The sequence below is a fragment of the Phaethon aethereus genome (genome assembly GCF_964289735.1).
Source record: "Phaethon aethereus genome assembly, chromosome: 13".
Classification (NCBI taxonomy): Eukaryota; Metazoa; Chordata; class Aves; order Phaethontiformes; family Phaethontidae; genus Phaethon; species Phaethon aethereus.
The window spans coordinates 3975288-3995074 of NC_138589.1; the positions used below are offsets into that span (position 1 = coordinate 3975288).

Below are 19787 nucleotides of genomic sequence, written 5' to 3' on the forward strand. Positions count from 1 at the left end.
CAGACTTGGACTAATAGCATGTCAAATGCTGCCTGTTTGTTTTCCTGTTGACATATTTCTATCAGCAGTGTCTTCTGTATTATGGACAGGAAAAATATTAGCAGATTTATAAAACAATGGCTTAACGAGACCAATTCTTTGATGTAAGCTAGATGGACTCCACTTGGGAAAATAATAAGAGATTAGGTGGAGGGGAGGGGTTTTTGTCTACTGTGAAATTGTTCACATTAGACTGGAAGAAGAGTAAATTGAGACTGACTGACTCCACCAGAAGGTCAGACACTGACCGGTGCTGGCAGGCCGGTGTCTGCTGGGGCAGAGCTTGCCTATGTACCCCTGTGTAACTGTATGGAGACCTGAGATCTCTCTGTTTTGCACCTTAGCATGCACCAAATCATGATGGAAAGAATCAGGCTTGGTATCACTGAAAATGCCTAGTGACAGCAAGCAAGTCAGAGATAGCTGCAGGTAAGGAGGACAATTATTTTGACAAGGAAAAAGATGCTAAAAGAGTCTAAATGCACCATCTTGCCATAAATGATCAAATCTGTTTAATTTGTGCTTTTTATGATCTGATGCTGAGTTAGTGTTCTTGCATCTACGAAAAAAAGAAATCGGTGCGAGTGTTAAAGCAAAGAATGTCAAATCTGATTATGAGGTTCAGGACACCACAGGCACCCATGGGTAATTCACTTAATCAGGAGTCAGAACTCTTGTATTTCTCTCTCTGCTGTGCCAGTGCCTCCTGTGTAACTTTTGGCAAGGTAGTCGCTTTCCTTTTGGCTTGTCTATTTATAAACTGTTAAATATCCAGGAAAGGTAGAAACTCTTATGATGTGCTTTATTCAATACTTAGTTCAATGTCTGTTTCTTCTGTTACAGCTGTGAAGTCCATTGTAATAAAACGAATAATAATGGAGAGTTTTGTCAAAGGTGTCTCCTATTACTTGTGACTGTCTGAAGGGCTAGTTCTCTTTGTTCCACAGAGTATCTTTTCTACTAAAATAAAAGTTTCCACTATATAAGGCATAGACTTTTGCCTTTAAAATTGGTAACAGCAAAGGTCAAAAGAATGGCTTCTGCTCCTTATTTCAAAGGTTCTTTTAGGTTTAGTGTAAATTTGAGTTAATAATAGTTCAAACCTGCATTCAAACTGTATAGGTGAAAATGCTACTGCTTCTCTCTCCCCAGTGAATATTGACAATATACTTTTCTGCTTACAAGAGACAGGCTGTCAAAGACATGTAATTAAATAACATTATGGAGGTTGGCATGCTTTCATTCAAAAGACCAGCGTACAAAATCTAAACACTTTAAATTATTTCTGCTTTGAATGGCTGCTCTAGTTCATGGCTGGTTATCTCCCGTTTCAAAGACTTCCGGCACTGAGGAAAACAGCTTTCCTAAAAGCTGCTGGCAGTTCTGGTATGACTCCTTCTAGTCTCCTACACTTTTTCCTGTTCATTTCTTTTTTACACTTTAAGAAAACATTTTCAATTTTCCTGCAATCTTTGATATCAGGAGATAGGAGCAGAAGCACAGACTTTCGTATCTAATTGTGCACTTGGCCTTATCTTTGTCTGCAAGGCTGATGTTTACCTTTGAAAAGGAAATTATTCTTTTTGAACAATTATAGCTTCTAAGCTTTCATCATGTCTCTCTAATTTGTAGTGCTTCGCTTCTAGTGCACTGTCAGATGCTTAGTGAAGTTTTAAGAAGATAATGTCCTTAACAAAAGGGAAGTAATTTTTTTTTTCTTTTAGAAGAAAGTCCTTTTTAACAATAATCTGAGCTGATCAAAATGTTCTTGATAAACTGATCTTTTAAATTCAGTATGGATAAAGCTAAGATACTGCAGGAGGCAGGAATGAGCATCTGTAGGAAGAGAGAAAGGAGGAAGCTGGTGAAGGAGCAATCCTTTAGAAGAGGATCTAGGGCTTACAGATTGGTGGTGGCTGTATATGAGTGGGCAATGCCGTGTTGTTTTAGAAAAGCCAAGCCTTACACTGGATGCGTATGAGCAGGAATATTGACTGCAGACTACGTGAAGAAAACCTTCTAGTCTACTGAGGAATGGTAGGGCTGGAGCTGAAGTGCTATCTCCACAGAACTTAAATGAAAATAAACAGAAGTCTAGAAAGTGCAACCTGTGAAGCAAGAATGAAAGAGGGTTTGCTTTTTGGTTTCAGAAAGGCAGGATGGGAGATGCAAGAGTGAGTGATAAAGGCCTGGTGATGAGCTGTGGGTACATGTATGTACAGATATAAATAGTTACCCTGCAGAGAAGTAGAAATGAATTGATTCTTCTTAAGCAAGGTGAACAAGAGACCTAGTGACTTCAGCTCCAGAAGTATTCAGGTTAGACCATGAGAAAAACTTTTCTAACAGTAGAAATTGTTAAGCAATGGACTAGGTTGTATGGCAAGGCTGGGCAGTCTTCCTCTGCGGAGGCCTTTAATGACAGATTTAATCTAATGAATTCTCACTTCTGCAAACAAATTCAATTTGCTGGGTTTATAGGAAGGGAATAATTTTTTGTGTGTGTTTATTGGGTATTCTTGCTAATAGCAAATTCACAATGAAATGTAATCTAAGTAACATTCTCAAAATGCCTCAATTTTGCTAGCAATTCCTAGAAGATACAAATCCCCAATCTCCTATATAAAACATATTACTGGTTTGAATGATTCCTGTTGTAGTACTGTTACACTGCTAAATTGAGCCTCATATGGCCATTGTATAACCTCAAGAGATAACATGCTCAAGGAGACTTCTCGAAACTAGGAAAACATGCTCGCTCTTACCTATGCCCAGTTTAGAAAAAAGCAATGAGCATGCAGGTACAGCTTTAAAGTTAAGTGTCACTTAAACCTCATTTTAACATGCAAAAGATTTTCAACACAGTCTCTTCTAGATAGTCTAATAAAAACTAGCTGATAAAAAAAAGTTAACATAATTGATTTACTTTTAGCACATGAAAGCATGTAGTAGCATGAAAATGTAGAATAATTGTGATGTGAGAATAGAGGAGGGGCATATATTTATTTTCAACTTGTTGTGGTGCAGGGGCCTTAAAAAAAGACAACAATAGGTGGTGCCTACCTAAGGAAATGAAGTATTTCCCATTATGACATTGTCATCTGTCTTTAAAGACTCACCAGTCAAGCTGTGGTTGTTACAGATCTCTTAAACTAAGAGGATGGCACAATAGATGAAAAATTTCATAACATTTAATCAATTGTGTTACTAGTTTCCTTGGTGAGGGTGGTATAGTTCTTACCATCATTAACAGTAACTAGTTAAGGAAATTTTTCATGTTTTCTAATTATTAGTATTGTTATGTGCTTTCAGTCAGTACAAAGTACCTGATTGAGGCCCACAGGATCAAGCACACACTTCAGTGCTTAGCAGAAGTTGGGTCCTTAAATGACCCTTCTGTATTTCCTTTGTCATGGCACTAAACCTTGCTGCGCTGCTTGAACTTTATCTGAGTAAGTGCTGCATACTGTATTTATATCAGACACATTTTTTTGTTTGCATTTTGGCTTTATGAAATGTCAGAATCAATCTTATACTAATGAAATGTCCAAATTTCATCTCAGCTATGAACATAGCTGCTAATCCTATAAGATGTTTACTTTCTGCCTCTCTGGCTATGTATAGTAACAGAGAGTCTGCCAACTTAAGCACTGCTGACAAACGTCTCCCTACTGCTAGTCAGTCTAATAAATGTTATTTCATTGAGTAAAGATTTAAAATTAATTAATTAAATGTCATTAAAATCCCTTGCAACCTTTGACAAGTTTGCTCTCTGCAGGCCGGTAAAAGTTGCTACCTGAATACTGCATGTGCCCCCTGAATCCCACGCAGTTCAGTAATTTCCTCTTACAATTTCTTAGCTTTAATCATTGCGGAATACAGCTTTTGATGGTAGTGGCTGTGTTTTAGGCAGAAATGTGTAGGGAGAAAGTAAAGAGAAAGGTACGCTGTTCCAAGGGATGCAAAAACAACAGGAAAAATGTAAGCCAAAGGCCACTGACCAGAGTCCAACGTTCCTAGCAAATCATGCAGAGTGTAACTACAAATCTCCCAAACCTTTCTTAAAAATTGATCCCAAAATTTTTCCTGTGGCATTCTCTAAGTGAGAGCTATGTAGTTCTCAGCATGAAATCTCAGGCTGCTTGCTTTGTTGAACGCTGTGGTCAAACAGTTCACAGGCAAACTGTCCAAAGAGTGTGAGTGTGTTTGTGTATGTAATGACATTTTTTACACTTAGTTTCTAAGCTTCAGGCCCTGATTTTCTACATCCTGCATTCTGAATAGCCCTTGGCACCTACGCAAACACCACTAGAAGCCTGCTTAGGCAGAACGGTGTATTTATTTGCACTGGCATAGTGCCTGAGGAATTACCCAGGAATAGGGCCCTGGTGCACTGACCACCATAGGAAAAAAATAGATCTCAACAAATGTTTCTCAGATTTCTGATACCCAGGAAACACTTTGTTTGAGATGGGAATTGCTAGGCAGATGCCAGATGTGGCCAAGCAGCCGTTACCCTGTGCAGCAGTCCTATGAACAGTCATTAGTGGTTGAACAGGCAGAGCACACAGCCATCTTCCAAAATTTCCCTTGCAAACCATTTGGGAATCACTGCATTTTCCGTGCCCCCATGTTATGGAGCAAGCTGATAAGGGAGAGGAGGTAACACCCACAGGAACATTGTGGGAATACGATTTGGCACCTGACTTGTTCTGTTGTAGATGAGTGGAAAAGCTCAGAGGCAGCAGCCGCTGCCTGGCTTGGTACGTCTGACGGATGCTGCGCGGCTATTGGCTGTGAAAATAGGAGATCCATTTTCAGATGCTTTCCAGAAGTGCTACTGCTCCTCATAGTTCTACTGATGGACAGCAAGCGGCCAGGAACTATGTGATTTTGGCAGTTTAGGACCAGATCTTGTAGCAGTATGATCTGACATGAAACCCGGATGTGTTTCTTTCTATTTCTGCATTTATTTAGGCAGTGTCACTGATACAGCAAAGGAAGTACAAATACAGTTTTAATTTTCTTGGATCAGAAGATCTTTCCCACAGAAATCAACCCCTGGTGTGTCCAGTGGAGACCCTGTTGATTCACCTTCCTTAAACAAACTGATCAGGATTTACAGGATTAGTATCTCCTCTGTTCCAGGGTGAACAAGGAAGGTTCACTTTTCCAGGTGACCCACCATTGCCTTTCATGTGTTCAGAAACGGGAGCCTAGTTTTTTAAAAACATAAATGAGATTTATTCATAGTGTATGTAAGAAACTATCAAAGAAAACATGAAAAACAGAACCCCATGGGCCCCTGTTCTTGATAATTAGTTGTGTTTTCCTCTTGGAATAGACTTGTCCTCGCCTGATTCTCACCCTTGTTCAGTTAAGATTGCTAGAGTTTCTATATACTTTAGTGTCTTATTTTGGTATCTGTGAAGGATTTATTGTAAAATCCGTGTTACAGCATAACAGAGGAGTGCTGATTAAATAAATGGTGTTTCCTGTGGTGACATGGGACCAAATATACCTTTCTAGCTTGACTGTGCAGGACTCAAAATCATCCTTAAGCACCCCATAGAATTAAGAACTCATACCTCAGGAAGTCTCAGGTAGAAATGTGTCATCCCTCAATGCCTGATTGAGAACCATTTTCTGTTTAGTATTTTTAACCTTCTCCGTCTGTTTAGTTCCTGCTCTGCCACTTAATGTAATGCCCGTTTATTGCAGACTGCTTTTAGTTTGGTCCTTTTAAAAGCTCCCTGAGGCACAATGATGCCTAAAAATCAATGTATTCCCTTCCCGCACATCAAGCAGATGTGTGTATATTGAGTTAGTGTCTCCAACGTTTAGCTGATTTCTTTTCAGAGCATAGTTGAATCACTGCTACATACCAAACCCATTTGTGGCTTTTCCTCCTTAAACTATCGGGATACGTAGATTTATATACACAATATTTTCAGCTTTAATTGCAAAGTGCTTGTGTGACTTGCAGCTTTTTGTAAAATCACTAGTGCTCCAGTTGTTGAATGTGGCTGGATTCAACAGGAGCATGCGTAAGGAACCCTTGGCATTCCAAGACCTTAAAGTGGTTGTCTTTGTCATCTTTGCCCACCTATCTTTTTCTTACTGGTTGGAATAGAAGTTGTCTTTGAAAAGGTTACTGCTGGTTGAAAAGCTGAGGACTTCGGTTAACATGCTAGGCAAAAGCATCCTTGCCAAGGAAGGATGTATTCCAGCTAACTGTACAGCCAGGTCAGGGTAACTCCTGCTTCTCCTTCTCTAAAGTGAAAGAAAATCCTCTGCTACAGTTCATATTACACAAAGCCATCGCTGCTACTTCTCAACCATTGTTGAGGTCACTCATTTTACCTGTAAATGGCAATGCTTTATTTTCTGTCAGAAAAGGGTGGTATCTCTCCATGTACCTGCAAATCTTCTTTGTATCATATTCCATCTTGCTGAGATAGTCAGCAGATGTAACTCTTTGGAAGAGCATCAGTCCTGTCCTACTTTTCTACCCTCACCATACAGAAAAGTGCCATCGCACTCAGAACTAAAAATGCCAACTTCAGGTTGCATTGTGTTTATCGAGGTAAGACATCGGAAGGATGTTTTCCTGGAAATCCCCCCAGCCCCTTAAGGTAGACAGAGTACCTTTCCCACTGTACTAAAAAGACTTAGCTGTTCAATAAAAGTCTTTTAAAAATATAGATTTATTTTAAGCACGTGAAACATCAGGATAGGCACAATTATAAACACAGAAAGATTAAACATGGCAATGAACTTGCGGCCAGACAACGCAAGCAATAACTTAAGAGGCAGAGGTTACCATTTCACATAAGAAACCTGCTGAAACTTGGTTATTTTTGGTACTAGACATTCTAGACTTTGTTCATATCACTTTTAATTTGAAAATAACCTGTCATTCCACCCCTTACAAGTTTTTAATTTAGAAGTTACTTCCATAAATGCCTATATATTTTAAATAGTATGTAAAGTGCATTCGGATGAAGGACGGAAAAAGGTAAAGGCCCAATTTCCAGTGCACTAGAGGGGACTGAGGCAAAACAGACTCAAATCATTGACTAGAAAGAGCTTGATTTTGAATCAAACTCTAAGAACATATTGAGTAATGGCACAGTAATGCAAACGTAGTTTCTAGGAGACAACTTTAGAGTAGCTACTAACTACTAGAACTATGGCTTGAGAGCATATTTGCCTTTTAAGTTTTGCAGAGCAAGGTCACATTTCTCTGTTGATAATTACTAGCATAAAAATATGGTGAAGTTTGAAATGTTCCTCTTAATGTGATCCTGAACAGTTGTTACTGTAAACAACGTTCTATTTATTTTGAAATAGTCCGTTAATTCTTGGGTCTTACTATCTGCATTTTCCTGTAGACTGTGAGGTGCTATCTTGGAATTCCAATTAGTTTTTTGTTTTTAGAAGTGCAGCCATTTCCATCTTTAACCAGCGTTTAAGCCCAAAGCTGCTTCTGTTAACATCAGTGAATCAGCATGTCTTGTTCAGATGCTAAAGCTTTATAGTTCACAGGCAGTTAAGGGAAATCTAAGGACAGCTGAAGGAAAATACCACCTTCAACTCTCAGCTTCTTGTAACTCATTTGTGTCTCTCAGAAACTTGAGAAAGGCTAAGGGATATTGAAAATTAAAACACTCTGGCATCATTTTTTTCCCTTAAGACATGTTGGGGAGGTAGAGGAATTGAGCAGCATGAAAAATTCCACTTGTGTTTGCACAAGTGGGCTCCTCAGTCCCCTTTTTGAGAGGTCACTGCGGTGCTGGAGCCTCTTACCCCTCTTAGCACATCTGTTACTTTTGTGGAAGCATGAACGTGGAGGACAGTGAACAATGTTCCCAGTACTGTGATGCTGACATCAAGGACAGAATAGTTACAGTGTTTTTTCCCTTACACTCAAACAGGAATAACTCCTCCTGATATGAAAGTAAAAAAAGAAACATTTTTAAATTGTAACTTCTATCTCTATTTTCTATCAATTGTGCTTACGAATAGCTAGGGAAAAAAATCCTGTAGAATTCAAAAGCTGAATTCTTTAACTCTTCTCAGTCATCCTTTTTGTCAGAGGTACTTGAGTTATCCTCTTCGTTTCCTTTAGGACAGACTTTATTTCTTGCGATTGGTGTTGTTTCTGAGACTGGGATTGTACTCTTTCTAACTGGACTGTGTTTGACTTCAGGTGACTCAGTGTCATCCTCCTCCAACAAATCTAACTGGTATCTCTGTAGGTCTAGGTATGTAGTAAATAACTTGGCATATTCTGGATGCTTGAGTGCAAAGTCCTTGAACTCATCTGAAAAATATAAAAAATACAGATACTATAGTGCAGTAACAGGATCAAAGAAAATTTCATTGCCTGCTCCTTTTACTGAAGTTGATCTCCAGTTACTTTCCTCTGCAGCATCTTGGGGTATGAGAACCATCAGATAATTTCAGAGAGAAAAAAGGTAGGAAACTCACACTGTCAATATGACTATCAGAGTGCTGCTCTTTGTTACGAAAGGACATAACTTACCATAGGACAGCTTCCTGGTTTCATCTGCATCTATTTCTTTAAAGAGCATAGAAACGTCAAGCTCAGGCAACCCCAGAGCTGACTGAATGATAGAAGCAAACTCATCTTCCGTTATCGTGCCATCGTCATCCATGTCAAAGAGCTGAAAAAGATATTATGTGTAGAAATACTTTAGCATCAGTTTGCCTCTGAACCTTCCAGGCACGTCAGCCACCTGTATTAGGTTTCTAGGATTCAAGAGGTGATCTGCAAACAGTGCCTGGGATTTGAAGAGACTGGCTGCATCTCAGCTACTTTCTCTTGCAAAAGATTTTATGTATTTTCTCTGGAATAAGACTAAGCAGACACTTAGCAAAGCAATGTACCTGCTATAGTTGGGATTAGAGTATTCTCTAATAGGAAAAGTATGTAGCAAATCTGCAGCAACAAACAAACCTTACGGCATTAGTTCAGTAACAAAGCTCATACAAAACTAAGAAAACCAAAACATAAACAAAGGTTTATGTTAATTGTCACCATAAACTGTGCTAAGGGTGTACTGGATTCAGACACTGTATACTGGAACATCTTAGGTTTTAGTCTTCATTTTCATTAAGTTATGGCCCATCTGCCATCAGATTAAATTTGCCATAGTTTATGCTCTGACATAAAATACCTTGATTTTAGTAAATGTGATATGTTACCTACCAAGGAATTACTGTAATTAACAAGGAATTTTGGTGACTGGAACGCAGGCAGTAGATGTACACCGATCATCCCGTCCTTCCCAGCACAGCGGCAGTACGCATCTGCTATGAATCAGCCCCTTGAGAGGGGCTGTAATTCTCAAATACTTGCTACAGGCAAACTTTCCCATTGCAAAGGAAAGTACATTTCGTGGCAGAGAAAACGAATAGCAAAAGGAAACCCATAGTTCCATTTCAGACTGACACAGACTTTTACCAGCTGAACCAGTCACCTCCCGCTGAAACTGGGAATTAAAACAAATTACTAATTTTATAATCAGCGCAACTGTTAAAATACCGAAGAGTATAGACTAGAAAACAAAACAATGAAACAGCAACAACAGCTGCTAAGGCTTGCTTCTTCATAGGAATCTGTAGTGATAAAACATCCCTGAAAAAGCACAAATCACTTCGAACAGCTGTAGCGCTTATCTGTAAAGCAGCGAATGGATATAATGGATTGCTGTAAGAATTCTGGTACTTCCCAAGTATGCATCAGTACTAAAAAGTATCCAGTTTAAGATGAACATGATCCATATCTCAATATATTTTTCAGTATGGTTCATAACAACAGATTAGTGGTTAAAATAACTAAAATAACTGAATCTGTATCAAAGATCTACTTAAAAAAAAAGTCACTCGAGCATTTTCCTGTTCAGGGATTCACAACCTGGGCATCCTTGGTCACATATTGCTTGCTTCTACCTGAGATCCGAAAGGAGCTACGGCTCCTTAACTGCTTGTACTATCAGGACACTACAGTACAAGCCAACAGATGATCTCAGATGCAGCCCAATTTTGGATGTGCCAGTCCTGAATAGCCCTTCTTGATTTTTTCACCCCCTCCTCTTCGTTAACAGCAGTGACTCTACTAAGTGCTTGACCCACAAAAGGGTATTGCTCCATCTATTGTCTACTTGTGACATTGAAGAATCACAGCAAAAAAAACCTCAGGCAAAAAAACTGCAAGTGCTGCTGAATCATTTTTGGAGTTAGCCTGCCAAGTTATATATTCATTAGTGCCTTCACACGGTTTTTGAAACCCTTCTCTATGAAGCTGATACTGCAATTCTCCCCTTTCCCTTCACACTCTAAATGTCAATTGGTTTAAGCATATTACTCACATTTGCATGACAGATTGAAGCTATAAACTTATGATTTGAAAGCAAACAGATTTACAGTCAGTCTTGATTTGTCAGGTTTGTAGACTTATACTAAATTGAACTTACCTTAAATGCCATCCGAATAGTCTCTTCTGTGTTGGCTGGGTTACAAAGAATAGACAAACCAATTACATATTCTCTGAAGTCAATGGTGCCGTCTCCATTCTGTAACCAAAATACATATGGCAGTAGTGATAGTTAATGTAGCAAATCACTTTAAAAGCTGTTGTATAAATCAACTGTACAACATCCACTAAGACAGTTTACAACACTACAGGTATTTGTTCTTCCTGGAAAAAACAGCTTACTAACTATACGTAATACTAGGGTTGAAGTAGCAATATACATATTTTCAATAGTTAGAAATTGGGTACCAATTTCTATCTCATAAACACCCACACAAAAGAGATTTAAAACAACTTAGAAGTTTTTCTTTAGTGTATGACCTCTGAGAAGCCTCTAACAAGAACTGGAATACATGTGTTTAAGGTAAACGTAACAGTTCATGTAGCACTGGCACTTGCTGAACTTCAGAGACGAATGCGACATCCCAGAATAAAAAGCCAACAGTGAGGCTGCTGCCTTGAGTTAATTATTCCTCAGAACCTTCAGCAATAAAATATGTGCCAGTGAAAGTACAGCCTGATGATGCAGTAACTCTACATGGTCTATCTTAGGCCTTTCTTTGAAGCAAATGCATCGCCCTACGTGCTACTTTGAAGCAAATACACTGTCCTACCTTTTATAGCCAGAAACACAATGAATTCATTGTAACAGCCTCTCTGATAATTCCAGTTTTGATCTGAACTAACATTTCAATGTGTTAACTACAAAGCTACATCAACAAAACATTTGAACCTCTCTTTGATGGGATTCGTGATTAATTCTATGTAAGCTGCATTATATTTGCAGATAGAGAAAATCACAGATGCCCGTTGAAATGTATGCTTAAGTCAGTAGTGTTTCTGTGACCACACTGAAAGTTTGAGGGTTTTGGGAACCATCCAGTATGGGGAAGAAGCCATATATAAGCCATATTTTTTTCATCAAAAACATTTTAAAAGCAAACAAAAGTGTAAAGTGGAGTTCCTTTAGTGGATAATGTGTTGCACATCTCAAGAAGAAAAAATATTTTTTAAAACATGGACTACGTAAGTCTGAGAACGGCACAAAACATTTTCAGCCAAGCGAGAGAGGGGTGGTCTCCTGGGTAAATCTGTAGTGAACAGCCAGATCTAGATTCTATTTCTGGCTCTCCTACCAACTTCTAATGCCCACTTGAGCATACCAGCCTTAACCTTCACCTTTCTGTTCTTGGTTTTCTGATGCTGAATAGTGTAATATGGAGCTTGCCAGTGGAGACATGCTAAGGCTGCTCTGTAGAGCTCTGAAAATCTTGGGTTCTCTGAAATAGGGATTTCTGTTATTGAATTTAGGTCTTAGGATAGTCTTTGATTAACAAAGAATATGTAATAATGGATTCAGTACTAACTTTTCTTTATCAAGCTATATATTTGACAGGATTTAAAACTGCTAAGATACAATTTTATTTAACTTTCAAAACCAATTCAGGACTGTTTTCCACAGACAACTTTTATTTTCTTTATATTGATGGTCTAACCAATCTTTTTTGAAGACATGCAACCTTTGAACATTTTGTACTTTAAAGGCCTGTGAATTTTAAGGAAACATTTGAGCAAAAACATGAATAGTCTTTAAGTTACTTTTGTGTGTGTCTAAAGGATATAACTTTTGTCAGCTTTTAATCATTAGAAAAGAACAATGTTCTTGCATAAATGCTATTTTATTTACAAACCTGTGCTCTCATTGTGCTGCAGAGATTGACTTTAAATATTTTGGCTACATCATAGTTCTCATAATAATAGATCTAACTTTAAAATTTATCATTATAAACCTAAACTCTTAAAACAACTGAAGCAAGAGTGTAAATAATAATTGTTCAAAGTTCCACGGAATATTATTTTTGGACAGTTTTATAGCAAAGGATTGTTTGATGCCGTTAGAATATTTTTTTTAATTTATTTTTGAAGTTAAGAGTAAGTATCACAGGAAAAGAATTGGGAAATAAACTTTAAATAAAATACCACCACTAAAAAACAACTTCTGAAATCAGTTAACATAGCTTTGGTTGCACATGGAAAAATGACAAGAGCTAATAAGGGTCATATTACTTTAATGAAAGTGTTAAAACCCAGTAATCAAAACTGAGTGCAATCTGATACACAGAACTCCAACCATCTGAGTAGGAAACAAACGTACTATGCTTGCAAGATCATGTTGTGACTAACTCTGCTAAACTCTAGGATGCTGGCTAACTTCCAAGCGCTCGGGCATTTTGGTTAAGGAGAAATGATAGGGTTGTTGCCTGGAAAAGGAGATGGGAGTTAAACTGAAAAGGCAGGAAAACCTTCAGTGTTTGTGTATCACCACTGCAAACAAGTACTTGCAGTAGTCTTTCTGTGCATGTCTAGCTGTGCTTGCAGCCTATGCATGCAAGAATAGCGTAAGAAAGCAACACGTGAGCTGAGCTCCAATTCTCCAAATAGCAAAGTAGAACATCAATATTTATGTATTTGTATTTATGTTACACAAAATAACCAAAACATAGTGTAACCTCAACAACCCTTGTTTTCTTCAAGGTAACTAGTTTTCTGCTGCTATTTTCACTATAGCATGCCATGGTAACTAGGGTTTTGTTGTTGCTGTTTTGGTTTTTTTTTTATATAATATGGTAAATCTTACGCTTTGGGGAACAAGAAAGTTTGCATCATCATGAACAGTTTCCATTTAGAGTTGCATGAGGAGATTAGGCCTAGACAATCAGTTAGCTTTAGGTAGTTGGCAAAGCTCTCTCCAAAGACAGATGCAGTCAAGAAAGCTTAAAAGTACTACTGCCCCAAAACTTTTTTCTCACTATGTAAGGCAACAGGAAAAATCAAGCGTGTGTGTATGTGTGCACTTGTCATTTCTGTTCTGATTAGCTAAGTAAACCCTGAGTGACAGGGCTACCACAGAGAAGCTACAACTGGACCATTCGGGGAGGAACTACAGATGCACCTCTCATGTTCATATCCAGGCTCATCATCCAACTCCAAAATTTCCACTGCTTGTTGCTACATGCAAGTTCTAACTAGTCAGAAAGGGAAGTTCTGAAACAAACCTGGCAGGATGGTGCTCACCTAGAGGTATCACACTTTCCCTCGTTCTCAGTTTTCTATTACTCAGAGCCCAAATGCCGCTGTGGATAACTTTGTGCTTTTCCACTGAATAACTGGGAGGTGGGTGAGTGCCATTGGGAAGGAATTGACCTCTTTCATCACAATTTGAACCAATATGAATATTGTTGCTGTTTCTGTCACCCAGTTTGATATTAAACAAAGTGCAGGAGGAAAAAAGTCTTGGCAAAAATTGTAAGTTACTTTTCCCAAAGTTACAAGTAAAAGACTTCTGCAAGTATACCAGTGAGGAGATTTCATCAGTTTGGAAAATACTACTTGCCAAGTAAAACTGCAAGATTTAGGAATCAAAGCTATGGAAATTTGGAAACAAAACCAAACCACAGTACCCCATTAGTATTCAGATGCCGCACAGGTTTTGTGTGGTATTTCTCAATTAGTCACTGATGTCTCCCTGGGGAGGGGCAGGGGCATGTGGGCTCTTAGATCTGAAGACTGCTGTAGTGCGCAGGCTGTGCTACTCCACTCATCGTTTCACATTCCAGTCAGCTAGCACACACCCTAGACAATTTTCTTTTAAAGCAGCAGAGCCCTGTTGAGAAATCTGCCTTGTTAGATTGCAGTGTAAGAGCTGTTTTCATCAACTATATAATCCTTAATTCAAAGAAATGTACCTTTGACAGTTCATGTTATTCCTTTTCCTTTTACTGAAAAATTGACATCTTAGAACTGTGCAAGTAGCTTGAGTGGGAGGCTGCACCCTGATAAAATTTAACTCAGATAGCCAGAAGTTGATTTTGGCTGGCTGGCTGCTATGTGACTGCATTATTACAGCAAGCTTCTCTAAATATAAATGTAGTATTTTAAGTTGTTTTCATTATAACTATAATAAGGCTTCAAGGAAAGAGAGAAAAGACTAGTTAATAGAATTGCAGGAAGGAGAAAAAGTTTGTAAAAGTAGCCTTATGTAAGTCTTCAATTTTGTCCTGGCTAGCAGATAGAACTGACAATACCGCTCAGGTTTTGCTTCAGCAGACAAGCATGAAAAAGCAGAAGTAGGAAGTGAATTAAATACAATCACGTAAATTCACTGATCATTATAGTTACTGCAAGTCTCATGTTTTTCCCCTTGTTAGAAATGACTGCATAACTCTCTTTACTAGCGATTGCCTTCTGGCAAAGCAGAGCTTTATTCTAGCTTACTGAATGCTGACAAATTGGAACAGTAACATCACAAAGCAACACCAAACTTACGAGCTTTTTATATAATAGTTATACTCATATATGAGCCACTTTACGTGAAGAAATAACTAAGCTTTGATCCTTCAACACATTCCCTCACTTCAGAGTCTAGAGATAGTTTTCTGAGACAGACTTACACAGCTGTCCAACTGACAACTTACACAAACCCGTCAGAAAAGCAGACTAATGCATGCACAAGAGGAATCGCGACATTTTAAGCTGAGCTATCTACCACTAGCTACACCTGCCTTACAACAAGGAAAAGACTACAGTTCTATAGTACAGGATTGTTCTTCCATGTATAGCTTCCAGATGAAGCTTACTCTTCTCTGCTGTGCCTTCATGAATACATGGTCAGCTGCAGCCAGTCTTCAATGGTCATTTCGATCTGTCCATCTCCATCTTGGTCCAGGGACTTGAAGGCCCGGAACATGCTGTCCAGTCGTACCAAACAGCTAATGAAGTTGTTGAAATCCATGCCACCGTCCTCATCGGCATACCTGCGTACGATTACCTGGCAGAGTTGCTCATTAAGATGGAACCCTGCAGCCTTCAAGGCATCTGGCAGCTGAGCTCTCCCAACAGTGCCTGACTGGTTGGTATCATACTGCTTGTATACACACTGCCATTTCTTGATGTTGTTCCACAGATACTTAAACTCTTCAAAGCCCAGTTTGCCATTTGTATCACTGTCCATGACAGCTACCATGCTACGGCATGTGTCTAAGCTGAAGCCATCTGTCTTCAAGTCTTGATGTCTGGAAAGCACTTTGTTCAGGATGTCCCTTAGCTCTGTGGCACACACTTCCATATCATCTCCAGCCAGCTGGACAAAAAGGCGATGAAACTGTCTGATCTCCTCACTTTCATAAGCTTCCACATTCGTAAAATGATTGTGAGGAGGTGGAGGTGGCTCTGGATTATACTGAGCTGCTGCTTCACTTATAAGATTGACAAGACCTCCAACAAGTCCTCCAAGGTTCCCTCCAGGTCCACCTCCTGTTAGGAGACCTCCAAGGCCACGTGCAAGGCTGCCGCCACGACCACTACCACTTCCTCCACTCAGCAAAGCTTTAGCAAGGAACATTGCAAAGGTTTTCTGAAGGGAGTTACTCAGAGATCCCGTGCTTCTGTAACTCTCCGAAGCCTTATTGTCTCTGAGCTGGGCGTGGGCAAAACACAGCTTATCGGCGTGCTTAGACTCCACCATGTCTGTGCATGTCCCCAGCTGCCAGAGTTATCTCAGATCTCAGTAGGTTCTGTCAATTGTTGATACGCCTCTACTTCTATCTGTCTTCTCTGCATAGTTGGCTTTATGTGATTTGAGGAATCTTTTTAGAAAAAAAAAAATAACGATGAGGCTGAAAGCCATAGAGCAAAAGGCTCAAAATACCTGTGCTTATAATGGAAGCAATCTGAAAAGAGCTCTGCCACATTACTGTGACTGTTCCTCGGTTAAGCTGACCTCCTTAAAGATGAACGCAGCAAAAGCTTACTAGAGTCTTGTCTGTTTTTGCAATCTTTTATACTTTCATCTTTTTAGTGAATTGAGTATTACATTGCTAATTCTATTTATTGATGCTGTTGTGCCAAATAGGGAAAGTGAAAGGAATCTTGGTTGCCTTTAATAATTTTGGTTGCCACACCGTATTTCCGTTGTATGTACTGTGCTTCAGGACTCGAACTACATGTTCACAGGAGCCAGTGGTACAAGGTGGGGAGGCAAGAATGAAGAAAGGGTGAGTACCTAACTCTGCTAGAGTTTCAATGCATTCAGCAATTAAGGAAATATATTTGACTCCTATTTTAGAGCTTGTAAAACCTTTTTATCTGGAAAAATCCTGAAACTGTTTTAATCAGTATGTACAACACAATGGCCTCCCAAGGACAGGTGTACTGCTAGAGCTAGCTTGATCAGGAAGAGTGATGCTGAGTTGGGAGAGCTCCTAAGATAAGAAACAAACTCCAGTTCATATGTACTTGCAGTACAATATGTTGCTTGCACTGTAGCACATACTGGATGCCTAGAAGTAAGATGGTTCTATGCTACGCTCTAGTCACTGACACTTCTGGTATAGTTGGAGGGCTGCATCCACAGTGCAATTTTTCTCATCTTCAGAGACAATTAGAAAATGGGAGAGATCTCCACCGACTATGGAAGAAAGCCTAAATGATCCACATTAACACATAGTCTCCTTTATGGCTGGATATAGGCAAGAGAAGTCCTTCTAGCGTCCAGCAGCACTGTTCACAAACACAACAGGAACACATGATCTAGTCAGCTTCAATCTGCCTTAAATTATCTACTTACAACTACATCAGTTAATTAAGCTGTCAGAATGTACATAAGCTCAAATCTGGGGCAGGCAGAAGGAAATATTCAGCCATTACCAGCATGAAGATTATTATCTGATGGTGGTACAGCAACTTGGTCCAAGAGATGGCTGTCCTCTTACAAGCTACAAACTGACCAATTTTTTTTCCATCAAAACTTAAGGAGGAAACTGTAAGAGTCACCTATCTTGCCTACAGGAATTGCTAACCAAGAAGCATTTACTAAGCTGGACATAATGAATTAAATATCCTTTTGAGATGTGATTCTTAACAAAACATTGTCCACAAGATTTCCAGTCAGTTAACCAGCTACTCACCCTGTCGAAGAGTAGAAACAGCTCTTTGAGGACATCTGAAATAGGCAGCTTCAAGTACTCTGCAAACTCCTCAATTCCAATTCTTCCCCCTTTGGAAGCACTTGCAATAGCAGCAAAGGTATCCAACTGCTCTCTGACATGATTCCATTTTAGGCTATGCAAACATGAGGGAGAGGAGATATTTCTATACAGCAGATCTTGGACGGATGGAATTTCAGTAGGAATTATTACAGTGTTCAATGACAAAAACTAGCCAGACCATGTATGCACAGCATTAGAAATGCTGTACTTCCAACCTGATATTTTATATGAAATCGGAAATTAAGGACTGCTCCCCCTGGTTATTAATAATAAAAGCAGACAGTTCTATGCTTGGGTATATCAGACTTCCTTAGAGTAACTTCCCAAGCCTAGAATCACCGTCCAGTAACTAGGCTAGTCTAACAGCAAGCTTCTCATTACCATAAATTCACATCATGCTTGAGGGTGAATATTTCCTTAACAGAAGGGAACAGATCTCAGGCCTATTAGCTAACTCTCTACCAAAATGCTAGTATTGCTACAGCCTGAGAAGTATCTGATCTCCCTGCAGAAATACACCATTGCAAGAACAATTAGGATTGCCATGAAACTATTGAAGATTGTTTCAGACAGAGTTCTATAAATGGATATATAGCACATACACAATAAATCAAGATTTACCATGCACATACTTAAGATTTGACCACAGCCACACCGGCTTATTTGATAGAGTTACTGTATGATTACGTGGTTCAGTCCTCAAATTCCACTGTGTCCAGACAGAAAAAGTTGACACCACCAGGGAAACATGGCTGCACAGTACAGCTAAGAACAGTAAACCACTGGCTGAAGTCTCAGGCTGGAAAGGACTTTTTTACGTTCTACCACACACTGCCTGTGCTTCTCCACAAAAGCAATTTAAATTGTGCGCTGAGATTATCTTCAAGTGGCTAAAATAGGTACTGCTCCACCTTCCCCACCTTTTGGCGAGATATATCCATAAAAGATTAGAAAATTGCATTCTTCCTCTTGTAACACTGCCCACAAAAATTACTTGGGATTAGTTGTTACTGGGATTTTCCTCATCCCTGATTTCCATATAGTTTATGTATTTAAAATGTATACATGAGAACACATGGCCAAGACAGTTGTCATGTAACTTATCTTTTTGTAGATGGCCATCAACACCTGCAGCAATGCAGTAATTATGCTACCAACAGCTAAATTTCTCTTACTTGAGTTTCTTGCTAATTTTGGTGAACTCCACCAGCCCCGCTTCCATGGGTAAAGTCAGCTGTCCTGCTGAAATCATCAGTCTGCAATCTTCAAAAGTATGATCAGTGACTGGCACACTCAAAGCACTGAAACAAAATCAAGGAAAAAGAAAAATCAAGTTCTTATATTAAAATTTTAGTTGACTGTTTCCTTTCTCTGTCTCAGTTTGGCTTTAATGCTAATATACAAAACAAACAGTAATTCATTCTTGCACTGCTGCAAGTAGGATAAAGCACTACATACCATTTTGTGAAAGTGTGAAACCATACTGTGAAACTACATTATGGCAATGTTACGATGTTTTAAGATTTACAGTCTTGTAAATGCAGCCCAGTAACCTTGGAGAACAAACCACCCATTTATTCTTGCCAAGGAAATAAGGAAGCACTTTATTCCAGCTTTCCATGGACTAATGTACTATGTTCCAATGTAAGACAATCTTCTTTATGCTCCACGTAAAAACAATCAAGAGTGTTTTAGTATAGGAATTTGACATCTCTTGGTGAAAATCTAGAGCAATTCCTATATATAGTACCTGGGACTTGATGAAATTAACTTTACGGCTAGGATATATGTAGAATTGCTGGATATAAAAGAAACGTTCTCAAAGATTTTATTTATAGCTGATTACATACGTTGCCATGGTTTGCCGGACTCTGTTGGCAAAAAGAATGGGATCATTCTTTTCTTCCTCGGTAGGAACATGAACAGGCAGAAACTGAAAGAGATGAGTTATCCAATCAATTCAATGGTCACCGCTTTATTAGCAACACGGACATTTTCTTGTTATTGTTTGGAATGGGGGAAAAACGGGAGAGAAGAATCAGCCATGCACTGAAGGAACTGGACACTAGAGGTCTCAACCACCTTAGAAACCACTCGAGCTCTTCTGCCCTAGCCACACAAGTAAGATTTAGTCCAAACCT

General features: G+C 39.1%; 2 protein-coding genes across 2 annotated transcripts in view; both read right to left on the reverse strand.

Annotated features, from left to right (window-relative positions):
• Positions 1-8117: 8117 nt before the first annotated feature.
• Positions 8118-19787, reverse strand: part of LPCAT2 (lysophosphatidylcholine acyltransferase 2) — a gene marked incomplete at its 3' end in the record, with an annotated part of 31030 nt that continues 19360 nt past the window's right edge. Inside the window, exons 9-14 of the mRNA XM_082005725.1 lie at positions 19497-19579; positions 18822-18947; positions 17566-17719; positions 10542-10640; positions 8588-8729; positions 8118-8365 (exon numbers count right to left, since the gene is read on the reverse strand). Of these exons, the coding sequence (XP_081861851.1) occupies positions 8118-8365; positions 8588-8729; positions 10542-10640; positions 17566-17719; positions 18822-18947; positions 19497-19579 (852 nt within the window). The remainder of the gene's footprint in view (positions 8366-8587; positions 8730-10541; positions 10641-17565; positions 17720-18821; positions 18948-19496; positions 19580-19787) is intronic.
• Positions 15255-16254, reverse strand: CAPNS2 (calpain small subunit 2; the record flags this gene model as incomplete). Its single annotated transcript, XM_082005726.1, has 1 exon — positions 15255-16254. The coding sequence occupies exon 1, from the start codon at positions 16122-16124 to the stop codon at positions 15255-15257; it is 870 nt and encodes a 289-aa protein (XP_081861852.1). The 5' UTR covers positions 16125-16254.